At 36.0% G+C, this 19,561-nt stretch overlaps 2 protein-coding genes and 1 pseudogene across 2 annotated transcripts; all 3 read right to left on the bottom strand.

Annotated features, from left to right (window-relative positions):
* Positions 1-4,627: 4,627 nt before the first annotated feature.
* On the bottom strand, positions 4,628-5,468 carry LOC125027807 (annotated as a pseudogene).
* A 2,053-nt stretch (positions 5,469-7,521) lies between these two features.
* On the bottom strand, positions 7,522-8,618 carry LOC125027806 (neurotrophin 1-like). The gene is made up of 2 exons (XM_047616940.1): positions 8,490-8,618; positions 7,522-8,256 (listed from the first exon to the last, which is right to left on the bottom strand). The coding sequence occupies exons 1-2, from the start codon at positions 8,616-8,618 to the stop codon at positions 7,522-7,524; spliced, it is 864 nt and encodes a 287-aa protein (XP_047472896.1).
* Positions 8,619-10,431: 1,813 nt separating this feature from the next.
* LOC125027805 lies at positions 10,432-11,135 on the bottom strand. Its single transcript, XM_047616939.1, has 3 exons — positions 11,121-11,135; positions 10,659-10,887; positions 10,432-10,574 (listed from the first exon to the last, which is right to left on the bottom strand). The coding sequence occupies exons 1-3, from the start codon at positions 11,133-11,135 to the stop codon at positions 10,432-10,434; spliced, it is 387 nt and encodes a 128-aa protein (XP_047472895.1).
* Between the last annotated feature and the right edge of the window lie 8,426 nt (positions 11,136-19,561).

Here is a 19,561-nt window from a genome sequence, read left to right as displayed (position 1 = left end):
TGTGATCATCCTCATTATTAATGTCAATAATTGTGATAAATCAGTGCTGATAAATATAAGAATGATTGTTGCTGTGAGCTTATGTATATTTTTTCAATATAGACACTGTAGGGAAAATTTCGGAGGGGAAAAATCAGGATATTTTCGCCATAAATGTATGTAATGTGCACAGAGTGGCGATTCTTTAATAAGGAGCATTCTGATGATGTGTCGTGCGGAGAGGTGGCAATGGCATCCTGTAAAGGCAAACAAATTTTCACACATATATCATCGTTTTATTTTCTGTTATCAATGGAGCCACGTAAGCGACTAGCATGTTTTCTTCCGTGTCCTTTCCAAATCACTGTACTCTACTGTACTGTTTTTTTTTTTCCAAAGAGACACATGCATATACATTACCATTTTTTTTTTTTTTTTCTCATTCTCATCAAAAGAGTCACTCTTCTGTGCTTTAGTCTACATTCCTTCTGTCCAGAAAGAATGTAGACTGGCGATGGGCAGCAGTTGTCTCTACCTTTGTAAAGTAAACGTCACCGCATTATGGTTGAATTAGCCAGAAGAGCATGGCGAAATGGCCCGCTTATTCAATGGCCATGAGGGTTGGTGAGGCCCAGGCGCTCCGTTGTGCCTTGTCTCCGTTAAGAGTTGGCCTGATGTTGTGGGTTAAAACCATTTCCTTTAATAACTGTAAGAAATGTATTGTGACACTGTAATGACCCGCATTTAGACTTGCAACGGCGGGTCACTCCTGCCATAGTATCGGCATAAGATCCTTGCCTGGAGTGGCTGGGAATAGAAAAGTCTACATATTCGAGAAGATATTCTGAAGAAAAAGGGATACGACCTAATTCTTCTATATTGCACATGTATCTTATTTCAATTATTTTGAATTAAAAAAAAAGACTAAACTATCATTGTTCTTTTTAAAGCTTATTGTGATTATGTAAGAGGCTCCAGAAAGACGTAACATTGAAATATTGAAAATCAGCGGGAAAAATTTCATACTCATTTTTAGACTGGAATTAATTTTAAAAGATTTTTTTCAGGTTTTATTATTATATTTGTTAACGGGATTCTTATATAATTCATTTTAGATATAATGATAAACCATTTCCTGGGGTTAGAAGCGGGGTCGAAGAGGTCACCCTCGCTCGAGCGCGGTCAGAGAGCGAGACGAGGAAGCAATCGTTGAATTAGCGCTGTCTTATCTGGACTTTGCTAAGTGTTCGTCGACTCCAGGGGAGCGCTCTCACTTCAGCCCTTAGAAATTAAGTTGCATTTATTGTGGGGTCGTGGCAGTGTTGTGTCTGCGGTCAAGGGGAATTGGCAATTATAATATAATTCCAGGAAACTGTGTCCCGAAAGCGTCATTTCTTTTTAAAGTGGAGCCTCCTATTTTCATCTTGTAAACCGCGAAGTTTAATTATGATTTTCTCATTTGATTTAACTTTTCGTGTGTATGTATGTATGTATGTATTTTATGATCCCAGAATGTCAATTCATTTTATTTTGTTTTATTTCAAGTGGTTTTGTGAATAAGAAACGTACAATACGGATGGAAATATTTGAACGATCTGGGAATATGAAACAATGTTAAACTAAAAGGGAAAAGAGACTTGTAAATGAGACCGTAGGGGTGAAGAAAAGGAATGAATGAATAAAAACGTTAAACTGCCACAGGCAATCTCAAGGTCGCACAGTACGCACAGTGTTGCCCACACACGAACTTTGTTTATTTCTTGATAATAGTTTATCATCAGACTCTACTAAGATATTACTTTCCACGGAGGTTTTCGTTGAGCCTGCTATGCAAGCGAGACGCACACGTCTCCCCGACCATAACACGCTACCAAAGTTCCGAACACATGCACGAACACTACACACACGCGTAGTCTTTTTCCTCACTATTCATTAACACTTGTCTAACTATTAAAACAGTCACATTTAGGTTGCAGACATCCTTATTCTGCTGTTGGCAGCACTTCTTTAGTTAGTGCATGATTCGGGGAAGAGAAAAAATCGGTCCGTTATAATTTGAACATTAGTCATACCTGAGAGAAAGGCTACAACACTACCAATCTGTGCAGTTAAATAATTGGTGAAATTTATGAAAATCAACTAAATAAACATAGTACATGACTAGTAGATATAAATACACACAAATATATGTGTATACATGTATGTAGATTTGTATGTAGTATATGTGTATGTGAAGTGAAACAAGAGTATTATAAGTTTAGTTTTATACCTAGTTCTACGAATTTACACACAAAACTGAATGCATTCTGTCCACGTTTCTAAGCAAATATATATATATATATATATATATATATATATGTGTGTGTGTGTGTGTGTGTGTGTGTGTGTGTGTACATTGTGTTTAAATGTTTACATACATATATATGTATATAGATGTACGTAGGTATACATATATGTTTATATTTACTTATTTCTCTGTGTGTATACACATATATGCATGATACTTTTCATTCACTTTCACGTAGATCAAACCTTAAGTTGCTCACCTTCGTACAGAGTGGGCGTGGCCAAAGCATACCTGGAGTATATAAGCTCGATAATGACGAATTGGCAACAGTAGAAGCGATTCTCGTATCTATCTACTCGTGTCACCATGGTTCTTACGTTGGTAGGTCATTACAATACTGCCAGTTAAAGATGGTGCATTCTGGTATGCGCCAGAGTCGTTCTGGGCTCCGTCTATCCTCCAGCATATGGCCATCACTCACAGCCCGCTTATGGCCATCATGAGCCTGCTTACGGTCATCGTGCACCTACTTACGGCCACGGTTACTGCGACTCAACTGTTGCCCCTGCATGCGCTGCCAACTCTACTCTCTCCTACTGCTTGGAAGACGCTGAGTATCCTGAGTACGACATCAAGGCTGCCATCACTGCCGATCACCTGTTCGCCAAGAAGTACGCTGTTGTCGCCGACCAGTCTGCTGATGACCTGCGAAAAGACATGTGTCTTATGTGTTTGATCGTTATTTCTGAACTTTTTTTTCAATACACATACATATATGTGTGTGTGTGTGTGTGTGTGTGTGTGCATTTATGTATATATATATATATATATATAGATAAATTTGTGCGTATGTATGCGTGCGTGATTTGATAATGTCCAAAAATAAAGATTTTGGTAATCAAGCACATAGACCAAAGAAAAGTAATGCGCATGCATGCATATTTGAACATATATATTAAATATGTGCAATACACATACACATATGTGTGTATATATGTGCGTTCGTGTATATATATATATACATATATATGAAATGTGTTTGTGTGGGTATGTGTAAACCAGTACATATGCACACATACAAATATACATATCTATGTATATGCATACACACATATACATATATATGCACATACACACACATATATATGCACATACACATACACACACACATATATATGCACATACACATACACACACACATATATATATGCACATACACATACACACATATTAATATACATCTATAAATATATACATACTTTATTTACAATTATATATGCAGATACATATGTATATATGCATAGATATGAATAAAGTAATACACACAAATATGTGTATATACATGGTATGTACATACACATACACACATTTATATACATGTATAAATATATGCACTCTTTATTTACAATTATGTATACATTATATTTATGCATATGCATATGCACAAATATTTTTGTTTTGTTTTACCTTCGGACGTTCTTGTAAGAAAAAGGAGATGTTTATAAAAACGTTTTAAAACTTGACTTAAATTCCTTTCGATATGGGTGTGGGTCTTATTTCGGCGTCTTTTTTGCATTCTCCAGTTATTTCCTTATTTAATTCATTGTTGCTGTATTTTTCCTTATGGAATCACTAAGAATGCCACGACGAGACAGATAATTGTTCGCAGATTTTGTCACTATTGATTTTTTTTTCTAAATTTCGTAAACGCAAAATATTACGGTTCTAGCGTTACTATTTATATTAGTATTTTTATTATTAACATTATTACCATCAATATTATAAAGATTTTCTTAGCCATTACCACTGTCGTCATTATGTTACTTTATTAGTTACTGTAAGCATAAATAATATTATTAGCATAAATTATATAGATATTCTTATAACTGTTATTGTTCTTCATCTTCTAATGTTCATCCTTATTATAAAAGTAATCATTATTATCAATCTTGTTCCTATATTTTATTATCATTAGTTAAAATAATCATCATAATTATGATTATTATCATAATTGCAGTTAGTTATAATTATCATTACTTGTTTCTTCTTTTTTTAATGATTAACACAATAAGCAAATAGCTTGCCAAGGAGTAAGAAATCATATAGGTATGTTTAAAAATAATTTGTTTATAAAAATATTACAATGGACGTCGAGCTTCTATTTTTTACGTGGCTGAAGAGAGACAGATCAAGAGCGGGAGCGTGTCGGCGGTTCCTGGCATGACTAGTGGTGGTACATGAAGAAAGCAGTTCTCCAGTCACGTGGGGTGTTCTCCGCTTTAACAGAGGGTGGTTCCGAGATCATGGAGTGTTAGATTGTGTGTGAAGAGGCGATTCGTTGAGAAACATTGTGGTAGTAACTTAGGCGGGAAGGTGACAGGAGCAGGCAGATGGCATCTTGTAGATATCGATGAAGAGGCCCAAGTAGGGATCAAATGGATCGTAGGAAAGGAGTCGGTGGTACACTGACTTCTGAGTGCAGTGGCTCTGGTAGCAAGGAGCAAGGGCGCGGCAAGCAGCTTCTGGGAACAGACAAGTCTCCATGCGGGCAGTCTGGCTGTAATAGTGAACGTCGTTCACAACAACGCGCCATTTGCCTTCCACATTCTGGGCACGTTTGGGCATGGCATATAACACTTCTGAGGGACAAATGTAACCCTCAGAACCAGCCCAGTGAGTGGCATCATAGGGAGTCTCCAGTGGAGGCCCCAGTGTAGTAAGAGTAGTCGAAGGCCTCCTCCTGGTCCTTGGAAAGCATGTCTACCAAGTCATCAGCAGTCTGGTCAGCCACGTCAGCGTACTTCTTGGCGAATAGGTGATCGGCAGTGATGGCAGCCTTGATCTCGTACTCAGGATACTCAGTGTCTTCCAAGCAATAGGAGAGAGTGGAGTTATCAGCGCATGCGGGGGCAACAGTTGAGTCGCAGTAACCGTGGCCGTAGGCATGCAGGTGTCCGTAAGCAGGTGCATGATGACCGTAAGCAGGCTCATGATGACCATAAGCGGTCTGTGGGTGATGGCCATATGCAGGAGGATGGACGGAGCCCAGAACGACTACGGCGCATACTAGAACGACCGACTGAAAAGCAAAGATTAGCATTCAAATAAAATAAACATTACATAAGGACTGAACTCTTCAGATAGGAAAATGAGGAAAACATTAACTGGCAATATTTTCACGACCTACCAATTTAAGAGCCATGGTGACACGAGGAGATAGATAGTTTAACGTTTTCTATTCATTCATTTATTTTTTTTTTTTTTTTCACCCCTACGGTTTCCTTTCTTTGCAAAAGTCTCTTTTCCCTTTTAGTTTAACATTGTTTCACATTCCCCGATCGTTCAACTATTTTCATCCTTATCGTACGTTTCTTATCCACAAGACCTTATTACCTTTATAAATGTTTATAAGCAATACTGTTACTGGTCACTGGAATAAAAGCAGTATCTCATAACACAATTACACTATTATTGACGTAAAAATACTTGAAATAAAACAAATAAAATGAACTGACTTTCTGGGGATCATAAAGTACATACACACAAAAGATAGGTGGGTGTATGTGTAAATCAGTAATTAATCTTCGCGTTTTACAGGATGAAATTAGGAGGCTCTACTTTAAAAAGTAATGACGCACTCGGGACACAGTTTCCTAGAATTATATTCTAATCAATGTTACGTCTTTCTCAAGCATTTTAGATCATCAAAATAAGCTTTAAAAGGAACAATGATAGTTTATTCTTTATATATATATATATATATATATTTAGAATAATTGAAATAAGATACATGTAGGATTAGGTCGTGTCCCGATTTCCTCAGAATGTCTTCTTGAATATAGAGGGAAGACTTTTCTATTACCAGCCACTCCATGCAAGGATCTTATGACGATACTGTGGCAGGAGTGACCCGCCGTTGCAAGACTAAATGTGGGTCATTACAGTGTCACAATACATATCATACAGTTATTAACGGAATTGGTTTTAACCCAAAACATTAAGCCAACTTATAATGGAGACAAGCCACAACGGAGCGCCTGGGCCTCACCAACCCTCATGGTCGGTAGTCGTCAGAAGGAATGTAGACTAAAGCACAGAAGAGTGATTCTTTTGATGAGAATGAGAAAAAAGACGGTGATGTATGTGTCTGTGTTTGGGAAAACAGTACAGATTTGCAAAGGAAACGGAAGAAAACATACCAGTCGCTTACGTTGCTCCATCAATAAGATAAAAAAAAAGATATATATATATATATGTGTGAAAAAATCTGCCTTTACAGGATGCCATTTGTTTGTTCTTGCCACCTTTCCGCACGACATCACAATGCTCCATATTAAATAATCGCCATTCTACGCACATTATTACATATATTTATGGAGAAAATATCCTGATATTTACCAACAGCGCCTATAATGAAAAACATACATGGAATTAACTAACAGCAACAACCATTCTTATATTTATCAGCACTGATTTATCACAATTATTGATATTAATAATGAGGATGATCACAATAACAATGATACTGGTAATAATAATGATGGTATATATATTATGAGCCTTCTTGTTATGAACATTATCATATTTCTTTGTTGTTATTGGTATTAATAGGAGTATCATTTTCTGCACTATTGTCATTATTATCATAACTGTAATTTTATTACCATTGTTATTATCATTATTACTATGGACTGTGTAATGTGTATATGGATTTATATTTATATAGTGCATACATTCATATACAATTATGTATATGCACTACACATATACATATACACCATTATATATATATATATATATATATATATATATATATATATATATATATACATAGCATATATATGTGTGTGTGTGCAACTGTGCATACGTGCATCTGTATGTCTACACATACATGTGAATGTATATATATGTTTATGTTTATGATATATATATATATATATATATATATATATATATACATGTATACATACACATATATGCATATATATACATAACCATGCAAAATATAACGGAAATATTCAAGTTATCAAAAGGAAAGTATGTAAATATCTAATACGTAAAATCATATTTATTTTCATGTTTCACAAAAGAGAGGGAATTAGATCTCATTTGTAAACAGTTATCATCATTTCTGTACATATAGATAGATGCCTAGAAAACTGTTTTCTTTGCGTATTTCACGATTTTCCATGTCCGGTATGCCTTGTTCCTAAGGCCCTAAGAATGACAAACAATTATTGAATTAAGTTTGATGACTAATGATCGATGGTGTAGGCACCCAACAGACAAGCACAGCTAGCGGGAAGCTTGAATGTCTCTATAGCGAAGGGGAAGTACTGATCATAGGCGTCGTAGACAAGGAAACGGTGGTAGATGGACTTCTGCAGACACTTGGACTGGTAGCACTCCGGCACCAGAGGACATGCATCGGCGGAAGTGAGACACTCTTCGATGCGTGTAGTCTGAGTGAGAGTCTGATAATGGGCATCGATATTGTTTACAACGACACGCCATTTTCCCTCGGTGTTCTGTGCACGAAGGGGCCTAACGTAAGCGGTCTCTGATGGGCACAAGTAAGTTTCTTCATCCAGGGTGTTTGGTCGGTCCACAGACTGTTCGGTGTTGAGGTCGGCTACGTCAGCATAGAGGGAGAGAAGCTTCTTGTAGTGATACTCGGCTGCATGTTTGATCTCGTAAGTGGGATAATGGTCATCTTGGAGACACCATGCTTTGGTTGTGTTGGCAGCACATTCTGGCACAGCAGGCTCATGCTCATGCTCATATGAAGGCTGTGGGTGATAAGCGGGAGCAGGGTGGTAGGAAGGTTGTGGATGGTAAGCGGACTGTGTGTGGTATGTAGGTTGACGGTTGTATGAAGTGCGTGCGTGGTGAGAGGAGCTGTGATGGCTGACAACAGGAGCACCGCCGAGACTGATGCTGACATGTGAGGTCTGATCGGCCACAACTGCGACCGCTAAATAAACCGAAACCTGCAAGAAAAAATGGTAAGCATTCTGATCACACTCACACCTACTCACATGCGCACATATATATAAGTCTCTCTCTCTCTCTAAGTGCCGTGCCCAGTGAGGACGTAGGCGATCATGGTTCTCCACAGCTTCCGGTCTCTTGTTGATCTCAATAACTCTCGCTCTGACACCTTAACTTTATCATATATAAGTATGTATCAGTAAATGTGTCTCAGAACTTAATATGAACTCACCAAGTATCGTAAAGCCATGCTTGCACTCTTAGCTCTCGGTACTTTCGAACTGTAGCGACCGTGATAGTGGGCGTCCTTTATATAGGTACCAGTATCCCTCCTCCCCGCCCCCAACTCCCCCAACTGCATCACCGAACCGTAAAAGTAATTTCATTTTGATTAATTTATAATGTAAACGTTCCCCCGTGTTTGTACTTTATTTTTAACTACGTGTATTATCTATGGTAACAAAGCACACAGGGAAAATGAATGTTTAAGCAGAACATATAGAAAAGATATAATTTCTGTAACCGAATAATTAGAGTGAAAGGTATCCTTGGACCAGGCAAGACGTGTTTCCTTTCTCTGCCTTTGTGTTTTATTACCAACTTCGTTATTTCAGGACATAATTTTCAACACATACATACATATATAATATATGTTTTTATGTATATATGTATATATATGTTTCCAGAAATGTTGGTAAATACATAGGACAGATAAAGGAAACACGTATGCATACATATAAGAATATGTGTATATATATATATATATATATATATATATATATATATATGTGTGTGTGTGTGTGTGTGTGTGTGTGTGTGTGTGTGTGTGTGTTTGCAAGGATATATATATATATATATATATATATATATATATATATATATATATATATATATATATATGTAATGCATTACACACATGTATATTTATGCAATTGTAGTATATTGATGTGTGTGTTTGCGGGTAATTATATACATATAAATATACATATCTATGTATATGTATACCCACATATATAGACATATATATGTACATACATATATATATATATATATATATATATATATATATATATATATATATATATATATATATATATGCACATGCACATACACACATATATATATATGTAAATATATACACACTGTATATTCAATTATATATACACGTATGTGCATGTGCAAATCATATTAATGAATAAAACGTAAGAAAAGAATACATATATAATACACATATTCTTTGTTTTGTATCCCTGTGACATTGTGGTCTCTAACAGTCAAATTCATCTCCGGAATAGAAAGACTGTTATAGACTGCTTGAGAATTTCTTTTGTTATTCTATCGCATTGTGAACTATTGGTGTGCTTGAGCTAAATTGGTTGTGGGTCTTATTTCGAGAACTTTTAGTTTTTTTTTTTTTTTTCCTTCTCTAATATATTCCCAATTCATTATTACTGTAAATGTCCTTATATGAACAAGCATTAACGTAATCACTGACATATATAATATTGTTTTGCCACTATTGATGTTTTCTCCCCAAATTTCGTAAACACAAAATATTACGGTTCAATGGTTACTTTTTATATTAGTATTGTTATTGTTATTATTAATGCTTTTAATATCAATATCATTTTCTTAATCTTGTGTTAACTTTCGTTAACACCACAACCGTCATTATGTTTTTTTTTTTTTTTTTTTTTTTTTTTTTTTTTTTTTTTTTTTTTTTTTTTACATTTATTACCGTAAACCATTATTATTATTATTATTATTATTATTATTAGATTTATTAATATTTTTATATTATTGTTGTTTTGTTATAGTTCATTGTCTAACCTTTTTTGTCTGATTATAATAGTAACTATATTCATTATCAATCTTTTTGATATCCTTAATATTTGTAGTAGAGGTACTATGATAATTATAATTAAAATTGTTATAATTGCAATTAATGCTATTTTTCTAATGCTACTTTTCTAATGCTTGTTAACATAATAAACAAGTAACATATGCCAAGGAGTAAATCATATATAAATGTAAAAAAAAAAATCTTATTAAAAATATTACAATGGTCGTCTCGTCTGGCAGGAGCAAGCAAAAGGCATCTTGTAGACGTCGATGAAGAGGCCTTTGTAGGGGTCACATGGATCGTAGGAGAAGAATCGGTGGTACACTGACTTCTAGGTGCAGTGGCTCTGGCAGCAAGGAGCAAGGGCGCGGCAAGCAGCCTCTGGGAACAGACAAGTCTGAAGGCGGGCAGTTTGGCTATAATAATGCACGTCGTTCACAATGACGCGCCACTTGCCGTCCACATTCTGGGCACCTTTAGGCAAAGCATACACCACTTCGGAAGGACAGATATAGCCCTCAGGACCAGCTCAGTGGATGGCATCGTAGGGAGAGTCACAAGTGGAGGCCCCAGTGTAGTAAGAGTAGTCTAAGGCCTCCTTCTGGTCCCTGGTAAGCATGTCTACCAAGTCATCAGCAGACTGGTCGGCGACGTCAGCGTACTTCTTGGCGAAGAGGTGATCGGCAGTGGTGGGAGCCTTGATCTCATACTCAGTGTCTTCCAAGCAGTAGGAGAGAGTAGAGTTGTCACCGTATGATGGGGCAGCAGTTGAGTCGCAGTAATCATGCTGGGGACCATAAGTAGGCGCATGATAATTGTAAGCAGGCGCATGATGACCGTAAGCAGGCGCATGATGATCGGAAGGGGGTTGTGGGTGATGGTCATATGCTAGAGGATGAACGGAGCCCAGTACAACTCAAAGCAAAGATTAACATTAAAGTAAAAGAAGCTTTTCGCAAAGTCTAATTTTTTCAAAGAGTAGAGTACAGCCATCTTAAACTGGCAGTATTATCAAGTTACAAATGTAAAAGCCATGGTGTAATGAGCAGATAGATACGAGAATCGTTTCTACTTTTGCCCATTCGTTATTATCGAACCTATATACTACAGGTATGCTTTGGCCACACTCAAGCACTACAAACATGCGTGACTCCCAAGGTTAGAAAATGGTGAAAGTGAATCGTTTCCTGACTCTGTCGCCATTACTTTCCCATTAGCACAAACACACGAACTAATTTATACCCTTCTCATCCTCCTATGTCCTGGAACGAGAGAAGTAGCTAAGCTATACACAGTCATATTTACAAAGGCACAAAAACACATAGTTACATATATACACATATGAGTGTGTATAGGTTTAGGTCTGGATGTTTGTATGGATACATACATAAATATTTACAAACTGCATGTACATATACGTATAATATGCATGATATGTATGCAGGAAGGGGCGAGGGTGTGTAGACAAGTGAAGTGAACAAAAAGACTAGAAAAATTACTTATTGTAAGATAATTTTTATACTATAACTAGACTTGTGTAGGTACATTTCATTAAATACATTTTATTTAATATTTTAGTCCTTCGGGAGGGCAAGCTAGACCTCCAGCCACCCCCTAATTGCGGCCTCTGTGTACATACATATTTGTATAGGAATATATAAACATATATTTTTATATGCCTATATGTATATATATGTTTAATTTGTATATTTATATATACATATATGTAGGTTTAATGTGTTTATATGTTTAATGTATATATATATATATATACATATCGATACATATATAAATGTATACACACAAAAACGTATATTGCATCTATATCAACATATATGCTATATATATCTATATATACACATATGTATATATGTGTGTGTTTGTGTGTGCGTGAACACAAACAGTATATATAGATATATATTTCCCATTTGTATATATTTGCTTATTTATCTATCAATGATTTATCCATATATATCATATGGATCATATGGATATTCTATCAGTTTATGGATATATGAATGTATGTAAATATGTGAATATGTATTTATATAAGTATATATGTACAGTGTGTATATATATATTTATATGCAAATATGCTAATATATATCTATATATATCTATATATATCTATATACATCAAACCCACACAGCCATACAGTATATGTAAGAAAAACACCGACACACATACGTATACATAGGACACATACACATACATACATATGTACACACAGACACGCGCACAAACACACATGCATGTGTGTGTGTGTGTGTGTGTGTGTGTGTGTGTGTGTGTGTGTGTGTGTGTGTGTCTGAAGTCTGATAATTCATCTGAGAGAAATGAGCTGGAAACCTTTTCAGGCTACGAGTGTGAATGAGAAAGAGTTCAGTTTTGGGTCTGGCTGATTGGGAGGCTCATACTCGCGTGTGCTCACATGTACCCAGCTCCTCTCCGCAGTATCATTCTGTAACTGTAACTGTAATTTCTTTAATGATTCAGAAATTCGGCATAAAACTGACCACGGTAACCTGTAGGAGCTATTGAGCTCCATAAAATGGGCCTGCGTACTGGAGAGATGAGTAAACGGACCGGAGTGAGGAAACAGCCAGCCGCCTCATCAGTTCAAGGCCAAGTTCAAAGGGAAGGGAACTGCCACAGGGCAAACGACGGAAACATGCCCGAGGTGTCCAATAGCATAATAATAATGGTCTAAAGCCGACGGTTGGCGTGTTAACCAACCCTGGCAGTCGGGTAAGGTAAGTAACAGAGCCCCAAACCCGGCGAGTGCCATAAAGTGGGTCTGTATATTGGAGAAATGAGTAAACCGAGAAGAAAAATACATCCACATTATGACAAATGACAATGAATATCGAGTTGTTTATTTTTCTGCTTACTCCTCGTGTACATAGTTCAGCTGTCTGTAGGCCAAATTAAAAAGATATATGAAAAGAAAAGTTTAAGTGAATCCCAAATAAGCTCCTACTATAAAATTCTTAAATATCAAAACGTCAAACGAAATACATTAAGTATCATGTACCTCACGATATGCATATTGAAAGGGAGATTGAAATCTAAAATACATATATTTTTGTTATTTTCATGTTTCACAAGAGAAGGTATTTTTATATTATTTGAAATCAGTTATCATTTCTGTCGATGTTACCACAGCAAGATGTCTAAATAACTAATTTCTTCACGCATTCGACGACTTTCCATAGAAGATATGTATTCACTTTTGTAACCAGGACGCCAATGATAAAATATTGTTGAATTCATACTAAACATTCCCCTCCCCCCCATTATACCTTGAGATCAGGTGTTTAATGACTAATGATCGATGGTGTAGATAGCCAACAGACAAGCACAGCTGGCGGGAAGCTTGAATGTCTTGATGGCGGAGGGGAAGTACTGATTATAGGGGTCGTAGACAAGGATGCGGTGGTAGATGGACTTCTATAGACATTTGGACTCGTAGCAGTCAGGCACTAGAGAGCATTCATCAGCGGAAGTGAGACACTCTTCGATGCGTGTTGTCTGAGTGAGAGTCTGATAATGGGCATCGATATTGTTTACAACGACATGTTATTTTCCCTCGGTGTTCTGTGCACGAAGGGGCCTGACGTAAGAGGTCTCTGTTGGAAGTTTCCTCGTGCGTGGTGAGAGGAACTGTGATGGCTCACACCGCGGTGACTGATGCTGGCGTGTGAGGTCTGGTCGGTTACCACTGCGACCGCCAATGGCAAAGAAACATGCAATATAGAATATGATAAAATGTGTGCATATATTCCTATATATGTGTGTGTGTGCGTGTGTATATGTGTGTACAATGTGTGTTTGGAGGTGAGTGGGTGTATATATGTAAATTAGTTTATAAAGTAAGGAACTTTAAAAAAAATAATAAAATATACATAAATATAGTATATGTTTTATATATATATATATATATATTATCCCTGTATATCGCTACATTTCTTTGCATTCCAGTGACTTTGTGGTGTAAAACAATAAAAAAATTCACTGGAGTGCGAAAACTGTTACAAAATTTCTGTGAAATGCGGATTTCTTCTATCATAGTGTATGAACTCTAAGTATGCTTAATTATCAGTTATTATTTTTCTTCAATGCTTATTAAGATAATCAGCAAATAATTATGTGCCAAGGAATAAGAAATCACATAGATATGTTCAACAATTATGTTTATCTGTTCACCAAAAAAAAAAAAAAAAAAATATATATATATATACATATATATGTATATATATATACAAATTAAAAAAAAAAAAAAATGGTAATATATGTTTGTATGTGTTTGGAAAAAAAATAAAAATTCCGGCATCTCAAGATGCAATCAGATAGCTCGTGCCACCTTTCCGTATGACAACGCAGTCACAATACTCCCTTATTAAAGAATCGCCACTCTCGTGACATTATTTCATGACCATTTATGGCGAAAATATCCTGATTTTTCCCCTCCGAATTTTCCCTACAGTGTCTATATTGAAAAATATACAATAAGGCTCACAGCAACCAATCGGTCTTATATTTATCAGCACTGATTTTATCACACTTATTGTCATTTAATTAATGAGGATGATCCATCTAACAAATGATACTCGTAATGATTAATTTTCATGGTTAAAGTTATGAGCTTTCTTGTTATCAACTTTGTTATTTTCTTTTTGTTCGTAGTTTATTTTTCTGCATTATTGTATTGGTATCAGAACCTTTAAATTCGATTATCTTTTTGATATTATCATTATTACTATTAGACTGTGTAATGTGGAATTGGATTTATATTTATATAGCGCATACATATATACCCATTTTATGTATATGTGTCCGCAATTATAAATATATACTTATTATATGTACGTATGCTAATATATAATATACACCATTTTATATTTACAATAATCATATATATATATATACTATATAATATATATTTATATATATGTGTGTGTGTGTGTGTATGCATACGTGCAATTATGTTATCTTGCTATGTATACACATACACTGCATATATACACATTATTATGTCTGTGTTATGTATGTCTATGTTCATATGTTAGATATTACATGTATACATACACATATGCATGTACTATATATACAAATTAAAAAAAAATAAAACTTTAAATGACAAATAATCAAACAGAAAGTATGTAAATATTAATACGTGAAATGATTTTATTTTTCTGTTTCACAAATAGGGTATAGACCTCATTTGTATCGGTTATTCATTTCTGCTAGATGGCTAGAAAACTGCTTTTTTTACGTCCGATTTTCATGTCCGGTTATGCCTTATTTTATGGCGCTAAGATTATAAAAGATTGTTTTGAATGGGTCACCCCCCCCCCCAACGTTGGTTTTGAGATCAGGTTGTTTGTGACTAATGAACGATGGTATAGGCACCTCCAGACAAAGCACAGCTGGCGGAAGCTTGAATGTCTCGATGCGAAGGGGAAGTACTGATCATACGGGTTGTAGGACAAGGAAGCGGTGGTAGATGGACATCTGCAGACACTTGGATGGTAGCCCCTCCGGCACCAGGGACATGCAATCGGCGGAAGTGAGACCACTCTTCGATGCGTGTAGTCTGAGTTGAGAGTCTGATAATGGGCATCGATATTGTTTACTAACGACAACGCCATTTTCCCTCGGTTGTTCTGTGCACGAAGGGGCCTGACGTAAGCGGTCTCTGATGGGCAACAAGTAAGTTTCCTCCTCCAGGCTGTTTGGTCGGTCCACAGACAGGTTCGGTGTTTGAGTTCGGCTACGTCGCATAGAGGGAGAGAACGCTTCTTGTTAGTGTACTGCTGGTGCTGTATCTCGTAGGGTGGGATGAAAGGTCGGTCTTCTAGACACCATGGTTTGGTTGTGTTGGCAACCACCATTTCTGGCACAGCGGCTCATGTTATGCTCATAGGAAGGCGCGGGTGATAAGCGGGAGCAGAGATGTAGGATGTTGTGGATGGTTGTGATTGTGTATGTTGGTAGGTTGATGGGTGGTAGAAAGTTGCGTGCGTGGTGAGAGGAACGGTGATGCTGACAGCAGGAGCACCGCCGAGACTGATGCTGAGTGTGAGCTTTGATCGCCACAACTGCGACGCTAAGAGATTAACGAAACCTGCAAAGAAAAACATGGGAAGCATTCTGACGAGGCGTTATGTTTTTTTTATACATGCATTTGTTGTACGCAACGTTCGACACAATCTCACCTACTCATATGTGCTTATATATCTATGGCATGTATCAGTAAATGTATCTCAGAATTTAATTATTTTTTTTTTTCTGTGGGGGGGGGGAACTCACCTAAGTACCGTAAAGCCATGCTTGCACTCTCAGCGCTCGGTGCCTTGACGTGATAGTGGGCGTCCTTTATTATGTATGTCCTCCCGCCCCCAACTCCCCCTAAAACTGCATCGCCGACTGTAAATATATTTTAAAACTAGTGTATTATCTATCTTAACAAAGCAATGGGAAAATGAATGTTTAAGCATGAAACAAATAGCAAAGATAGATTTCTGGAAGCGAATATTACAAGTGAACTTAAGGTATCCTTGGGCCAGCCAGGACGTGTTTCCTTTTCTGTCTAGTGTGTTTGAATTACCATCTTTGTTAATTGAAGGAAATTAATTTCCAACACCCATTACATACTTGCATAGTTTGTGTGAATATTGTGTGTGTTCAGAAAGAACTATGCTTGGGACATACATAGAAAACACGTATGCTACATATTTGACTATTATAATGTATACAGATATGTATATGTTTACTACACATATATATCTTCATATAAATGTGTGTATGTGAGTGTGCCAAAGGATTTATATAATGTAATACACTACACCACATGTATAGTATGCAATTCTAGTATAATTGTTATGTGTGTGTTTGCAGGTATATATATATACCTATAAATATACATATCTAGGTATACGTACTCACTCACATACGAGGCCATCATTATATACAGCACCTTATACACATATACATTGTTAATATACTGTATATACAGATTATATATTTATTTTGTATATTATGACTATTATAATATTATATACTATATATATTTATATATCTATATACTGTATATACAACTATATATTACACATACAGATAAGAATGTATATTTGCATAAATATAAACAAATAGAATATACGTAAACAATGTTATAATATCATTATATATATATATATTATATATAATATAATATATCATATATTATATTAGGGTGGGTGTGCATGTGTAAATTATTTTATTAATTAATAACTTTTTAAAAAAGAGGAAATATATAATATATATTCATTGCTTTTGTATCCAGTAACTTTGTAGGTTTTTAACAATCATATTCACCTCGGAAAAGTATTATTATTACAGATGTTTGGAAATAAGGAAATTTCTCTTGTTATTATATCGCTTTTCTGTGACTATTGGTGTATTTAGTAAATTGGTTGTGGGCTTTATTTCGACGACTTTTTTGTTTTTTTTTAGTTATTTCCTTATCTAATACAATTGTCCGAGGTTTCCCTCTCTCATTTATATCATAGTATCTCTGTAAATACTTCCTAAATATCATGTAGCTTACCTCATGTTCTTTCTTTTTATATCCTTGGGGAATAGATTGCTACATGGGAAAAAATAGACAATTCATATTTTTCCTTCAATATATACTGTATATTTTTCATATATTATTCACACAACACAAGTCGTATATACACATCAAAAATAAAGAAAATCCTTGTAAGCACTATTCCAGCCTGGGTCAAGTGGTCGGGGTCATACGGCTCAGGAATTCTGCGGTACGGGAATTTTACAGCTAGAAGTTTACAGTATGTGCTCAAAATAAGTATGCAGCCACGGTTTCACTATGCAGCCAGAGTAAACAGGAACGGCTAGCAGCCCAGGTAATGCGGCCTGAGATTCGTCCCCTTATAAAACGTAAGAAAAGAATACTTTATATAATACACATATTCTATTGTTTTGTACCCCTGTGACATTGTGGTCTCTAACAGTCATATTCTTTCTCCGGAATAAAAAGACTGTTATAGACTGCTTGAGAATTTTTGTTTTTATTCTATAGGGCATTGTGTGAACTATTGGTGTGCTTGAGCTAAATTTGGTTGTGGGTCTTTTTTTTTCTTCTCTAATATATTCACAATTCATTATTACTGTAAATTTCCTTATATGAACAAGGAAGTCATAACGAGAATAAGCATTAACGTATTCACTAACTATATAATATTGTTTTGCCACTATTGATTTTTTCTCTCCAAATTTCGTAAACAAAATATTTACGGTTTATGGTATTTTTTATATTAGTATTGTTATTGCTATTATCAATACTTTTATTATCAATATAACTTTCTTACTCTTGTGTTAACTTTCGTTAACATCACCAACGCCATTATGTTTGTTTGTTTATTTGTTTGTTTTACATTGATTACTGTAAACCATATTATTATTAATATTATTATTATTATTATTAACATTAGATTTATTAGTATTTTTCTATTATTGTTGTTTTGTTATAGTTCATTTCTTATGTTTTTCTTTTCCTGATTATAGTAGTAAGTATCTTCATTATCAATCTTTTTGATATCCTTATTATTAGTAGCAGAGGTACTGTTATGATAATCATTATAATTAAAATGGTTATAATCGCAGTTAATCCTAATTTTCTTAAGCTACTTTTATTGCTTATTAACATAATAAACAAGTAACATATGTCAAGGAGTAAATCATATATAAATGTTAAAACAAAAACTCTTCATAAAAATATTACGCGTCTGGCAGGAGCAAGCAGAAGGCATCTTGTAGACGTCGATGAAGAGGCCCTCGTAGGAGAAGAATCGGTGGTACACTGACTTCTAGGTGCAGCTGCTCTGGTAGCAAGGAGCAAGGGCGCGGCAAGCAGCCTCTGGGAACAGACAATTCTCAAAGCGGGAAGTTTGGCTATAATAATGCACGTTGTTCACAATGACACGCACTTGCCGTCCGCATTCTGGGCACATTTAGGCATAGCATACACAACTTCGGAAGGACAGATATAGCCCTCAGGACCAGCTCAGTGGGTGGCATCGTAGGGAGAGTCCCCAGTGGAGGCCCCAGTGTAGTAAGAGTAGTCGAAGGCCTCCTTCTGGTCCTTGGTAAGCATGTCTACCAAGTCATCAGCAGACAGGTCGGCGACGTCAGCGTACTTCTTGGCGAACAGGTGATCGGCAGTGATGGCAGCCTTGATCTTGTACTCGGGATGCTCAGTGTCTTCCAAGCCGTAGGAGAGAGTAGAGTTGTCACCGCATGATGGGGCAGCAGTTGGGTCGCAGTAACCGTGCTCATAGGTATGCTGGGCACATGAGTAGGCACATGATAACCGTAAGCAGGCGCATGATGACCGTAATCAAGCGCATGATGACCGAAAGTGGGTTATGGGTGATGGTCATATGCTAGAGGATGGACG

Source organism: Penaeus chinensis, chromosome 8 (genome assembly GCF_019202785.1).
Source record: "Penaeus chinensis breed Huanghai No. 1 chromosome 8, ASM1920278v2, whole genome shotgun sequence".
Taxonomy (NCBI): Eukaryota; Metazoa; Arthropoda; class Malacostraca; order Decapoda; family Penaeidae; genus Penaeus; species Penaeus chinensis.
Note: the sequence above shows the minus strand (reverse complement) of the source record. Positions and strands in the feature narration are given on the sequence as shown.

What these genes read in the sequence shown, in the direction of transcription:
- LOC125027806 (XM_047616940.1), bottom strand. Translation starts at nt 8,618, where the DNA reads ATGCAGTTGGGGGAGTTGGGGGCGGGGAGGAGGGATACTGGTACCTAT. An exon ending in GCATGGCTTTACGATACTTG is followed by an intron (nt 8,257 to 8,489) that starts GTGAGTTCATAT and finishes TTTTTCTTGCAG; the next exon opens with GTTTCGGTTTATTTAGCGGT.
- LOC125027805 (XM_047616939.1), bottom strand. An exon ending in CTACACTGGGGCCTCCACTT is followed by an intron (nt 10,575 to 10,658) that starts GTGACTCTCCCT and finishes CTTTGCCTAAAG; the next exon opens with GTGCCCAGAATGTGGACGGC.